Source organism: Morone saxatilis, unplaced genomic scaffold (genome assembly GCF_004916995.1).
Source record: "Morone saxatilis isolate NCDOM2014 unplaced genomic scaffold, NCSU_SB_2.0 Contig17, whole genome shotgun sequence".
Lineage (NCBI taxonomy): Eukaryota > Metazoa > Chordata > Actinopteri > Moronidae > Morone > Morone saxatilis.
Window position 1 is genome coordinate 6,891,677 of NW_023339729.1, and position 5,348 is coordinate 6,897,024.

General features: G+C 42.7%; 1 protein-coding gene across 1 annotated transcript; it reads right to left on the reverse strand.

The window, feature by feature from the left end:
• Window positions 1-2,234: 2,234 nt before the first annotated feature.
• LOC118327517 (nuclear factor interleukin-3-regulated protein-like) lies at window positions 2,235-5,078 on the reverse strand. Its single transcript, XM_035660896.1, has 2 exons — window positions 4,941-5,078; window positions 2,235-4,230 (listed from the first exon to the last, which is right to left on the reverse strand). The coding sequence occupies exon 2, from the start codon at window positions 4,131-4,133 to the stop codon at window positions 2,871-2,873; it is 1,263 nt and encodes a 420-aa protein (XP_035516789.1). The 5' UTR covers window positions 4,134-4,230; window positions 4,941-5,078; the 3' UTR covers window positions 2,235-2,870.
• Between the last annotated feature and the right edge of the window lie 270 nt (window positions 5,079-5,348).

Sequence of the window (5,348 nt, forward strand, 5' to 3'; positions counted from 1 at the left end):
TCAGCAGATGAATGTGAAAACATCCTTCTAGTGTCAAACTCTGCACATACGTCATTCTGCACAGTGAAACTCAAACACCACACTGTAGGAACAAGAAGAAAATCAGATTTTTGACTGGAGGGGACTTTAAGGTGTTTATTGTGGTATTATTTTAAAAACACATTGATCTGCTATTTTTTTCATGGTTGAAGTAATTCTCCATTCATTTTAAATAATAAAAAATATAATCCATCTGTTTAGATTCTAATATATTCAGAATTAATAGTAGAAATAATAAATACTAGATTCCCATCTCATTTGTTTTAAAACAAAACAGTAAGAAGTCACTTAAAATAGACTAAATACTATATAACTAAACATTGATATGGAAATCACTATCACTATTCATGGCCGTTAAGATGGAGTATAACAGGAAAAAAACAACCTTGTCTACAATTGATAAATGTGTCGTAATGTTAATTTTTTTTTCATTATCTTCTTTGTTTTTGTAATTTTTCCATCTTTACAGCAAATTATGTGTATTATCTGCTTAGGAGCGTTTCTATTATCCCACAAAGCCTGTTGTCCACATCACCGCCATATTTCATGAGCAGTTACGTCAGCCATGTTTTGTATAAGACACACATCCACTTCCAACCCACTTTCTCACTCACATCCCTTCCCCCTGCTTTGTCTCAGCCCACACACATGCACCCATTCACTACACACACACAGACACGCACACACACCGTCATCACCACCATTAGACCATGGAAACAGTGGCCTTGAACTTGTCTCGCTCCTCCCCCCACCAGTACTCTGCTATAACCACCAACCCCCAACACACTCCTCCATCTCTCTGCATGCAGGCATTCCCTTGGCAACTGTGGTGTGGTGGTGTCTGCCTAGCAACCAGAAGGCTCTCTCTGCTTCCTATATTGCTTATGGAATGGGGGGTTTGGAGACTGGGCTGGATGAAGATTGATTGCAGACAAAGGATCGCATGTGTATCTCTTGTTGTTGTTGTCAGGGTCAGAGTCTAAAGAAGGGGAGTCTCTGCAGCTGCACGAGTCTGATGTTACCTGCTTAACCTTACACATTTTCATTAAAATTATTATGTGTAAGTCATGTAAATTGTCATGCTCAAGCCTTGTTCTCACATCAGGCTTTCTGAATAAAGGTGAGATCATTTGAATGTGGGAATGCTGTACTTCCAACACAAAATGACATCCTTGCTTGTTCTGCATGTGCAGCATGTGGTACTACAGTAAGCACAATGGAGGAGACGACCTCTGTAGTAACACTGCTGTGAATGAATGAATGAATGAGACTCAGTGATCCCTGCTGATAAAGACACATGGCGCCACCTGGTGTTGATAAAAAAAAAACACTAAATACTGAATATGGAAATATTCAAGAATTTGCTAATACAGAATAATGACATTCAGTCAAGTGAAACATATCCTCAGACAAAAATGAATAATTCAGTGTATTTATTGCAGCTTTCCTGCTCTGCAACGCCATCAGAATGTATTTGTCAGCACCTCTACTGCTGTCCATCTGCAGACTTGTACTCCTTCCAGGTGTTAATGTATTCTGAACCTGTATCCTTCACTTCCATATGGGCCAATCAGTCTCCACTGCAGCTGCTTCATTGCTAAAAATAGACACACACTGCTGACGTGATAGATGACTCATGCAGAGTCTCACTCCACTCCCTGCGTCCGTACACCACCCCTCTCTCCCTGGCACTGTCCTACACCCCACTGCCCCACCTCATTTCAGGAACCTTAGTTCAGTGAGGGTGGAGTGATGCCATGGTGGTGTTTGCAGTTTCAAAGCATTTAGTAAATGAATTGAGGACAATAAAGGAAATTCAAACGATATCAGTTCAGCTGAAAATGAAATTTGTGGCATATTCATACTCTTGCGCAGTGCACCTCCTCACTCCAGTGCCACACCTACCTTAGCTCTCTCTGCCTCAGATTCAGCCACCCTTGCCTGTGATGTAATGCAAAATGCAGTTTAAAAAAGCTTAAAACTTTATTGCGTATTGCAGGTTGATGGCTGTATAAATACAGAACAGTAATCTCTGTAAGTTATCAATAAAGATGTTATTACTGTAACTGTCACACGCATTTCATCTGGTGATTTGGCATCACTATTAGATACATAATACAGTTATATAATCTCAAAAGACTGTTTAAGAGGCAAACAAGATTCAAAGAAGATATTTTATATAAAATATACTTTTATTTTCAAGTACAATTAATTACAATTACTCTGAACAAAGATGAAATGCACAATTATTTGTACTGTACCTTGCTGTCATAAGATAAACCAGATACAGTAAACAACATATAAAGATCAAAAAAACAAAAAAGATATTTTTTAACACACTTCTCTGTCTTCCTTCGGGCAACACAAGATATTTAACACATCGTAATATGGATAAACAGTTTGTGTTGAAAAGCCTACAAACTGTATGTTGTCCCAAAGAAGACAAAATGGCCATCTGAGTCAAGACAACATGTATGTGACATGTTCCAGTGTTTCTGACAGACCTGCTCAGTTAAGTATTCAGAAACGTACAGTGTCCTTCAAATGTCAGGAAGTCAATATGTAGTGAAATCACTTTAGTTTTGTAGTCATTAAGCATTATTTTAAAAGGTAAATGTGTTGATCATCACAGAACAAACAGGCTCCTAAACTAAGCATTACCAGTGAAACAGGTGTCATAAATATGGCCAGTTACTTCCGAGGTAGCTGTTTACACTGGGCCATGCTGGCCTATGGAAATCAGCAGTCTGTAAGATTGATGGTTTGGAAAGATGCTGTGTGAAATCTGTCTATTAACTTTAGTCCAGACTTGATCCTCTTGTGCGCAGGTTTTAAGCCGTCTTGGAGAGCTGCTGAGAGAACAGCCTCTTGAGCTGAGCCACTTCTTGAGACAAGCAGCTGATCTGTGACCTGAGACTGATGTCATCTGTCGAATACTTGGTGTCCCTGGAGTTCGGCAGAGAAGATGAGTTATAATATCCAGAGGATGGGCCCTGATACTGCTGCCCAAGTCCACCGCAGGACTCCTCTCTGGGCCAAGGAGCCTGACTCTCTGTTCGACTGTCCCACCCCCCTTGCTGGTGGTTTCTCACCTGGATGTTTGGCCCCACTGTGGCTACAGGTGGTCCACTGTGTCTGGTATCAGAGGATGGAGACATCTCCCCTACATCGCTACAACTGCTGGGGCCTTTGAAGCGGAGCTTGTGAGGGAGGCTCCTCAAACCCTCGGATGAGTCTTGTCTGTTTACATACTGACTCACGCTGACCTCCAGGGGACAGGCGTGGGAGTCGTAGCACTGCTGCTCCTCCGCCAGCTCCCTTGGAGAAGGGCCGCCACGCTCACTCAGCATGCCATCAAAAAACACAGGGCTGCCCACATTTGAGCTACATGAGGTGGAGACACCGGACTCCTCGGATACACTAGGATTTGACAGAGGCCTGGCTCCCCTCTGTCCAAACATTGGACCCTGCTGCGGAGGGTGAGGGTGGATGTGGTGGGTGCTGGGGCTGGGCTGCGCGTTGTGATACGAGGATCCTTCAGTGTGAGGCTGGTAGAAATGTGTTGTGCTGGGTGTTGGGTGAGGACAGAGGGGTGCAGACAGCGGCATGATGGACACGTCAGATGGGTCCTTGACCAGGCCGAAGCGAAACTTCAGGGCCAACAGCTCGGCCCTCAGGCGAGCGTTCTCCTCCAGCAGACCCAGGACTCTCCGCTCCAGCACCTGGTCATTGGCTCGCCGCTTTTCTCTGGACCGCTTGGCTGCCTCGTTGTTTTTTCTCCTCTTGTCCCAGTAGCCTTCATCTTTCTTCTCCTCATTGATAAACTCTCGTTTGCGACGTGTACTACTGCCGCTTTCTTCATCGCCGCTGCTACCAGCCTTGGCTTCAGCGCTGGTGAGGCTCTCTTTGCGTTTGAGGGCAAAAGTGCGACCCAGGAGGGTTCGGGCCAGCTGGCTTGTGGAGGTCAGTATGGAAACAGCCTCATCAGTGAAGGACCCGGCCCCTCCCAGAGGCCTGGACCCGAGTCCTTCCACAGCCATCAGTGAGGGCACTGACAGGTCCTGGATGGTGCCTCCCACAGTCTGACCCGTCATGTTCAAACACTCCTGATCTGACACTGGAGGTGAGCTGTGAGGTGTGTGAGGAACTTACTCAGGTTGTGTTGGCTGAAGTGTGCTGTAATGGCCCCACCTAGTGGTGATAAAACACAAACACATGTGGTGAGGTGACCATTTGTGACCAAAAGGTTGTAAAACATTAAATGGACATTATATGGCTGCCAGTTGAATGTTGAAATATATTCAACAGCAAGAAAATACTGAAGTATATATTTTTAAAAGCACTTATAATAAATTAACGCATAGAAGCATTACAGTGAGATAACTACACATCAATATAAACTCATAAAAACAAAACTATTTTTATCTGTAGGCTACTTCAACAATGAAATGTTAATGTATCACATTTATAGCAATAAAATGACCATACAAACAGTTCATAAAGAGGGAAAAAGAGAAACAAAAGAAAATGTGATCCAAAAATCCAAAGTGTTTATTATTCCTTTAAAACGTATTTTTTAGAGTTTGATTAAGAAGATTATTAGTTATTATTAATAATTAGTTGCTACACACTGATCATAACCAGTTATAATTCATGTTATAACTACCAAAATGTTTTCATTAAACCTTAAATCCCAAATAGATAATACATGTTTATGTTTATTGCTTATATAAAAGCAGTCTACAGCTCATATGAAATCATCATTTTTAATCCGATATGGGATAATAATCAACAATAATAAACAAATAATTGGCAAACTTTCTACATCACATCACCTCCCGCGATAAAACCCAGTAAGATCAGTGATAAGTCAGAAAGCATAAAGACTTAAGATTACTTACAAATCAGCTGCTGGACGCTTTGATGAGAATCTCCTCTATCGGAGAGAGGAGACATGTGGTGGAGCTTCACAGGTTGTCTGGATGTTTCTGCTCCTAAAAAGCTCCGCATCTCTCTGTCGTTTCTCCCCCCACCGCTCCTCGGTTCAGCTGGGGTCGGATCCTCACCCCGGGTGACCCCCCTCCCTCCCCACCTTCCCCCTCCTAACGGGAAGCCAACTGAGTCAAACCAGCGGAGACACACAGAAACACACAGCAACGACACCGAGCTGCTTTTAAAAGAAACCCCAACAGCTTGCTTCTTTAACATCGTTTAAATTGTATTCATGACATATGTATGATATATTGATGATATATTTATGATATATTAATGACAGGACACTGCCAGTCGAAGGACAGAAAAACGAAAAC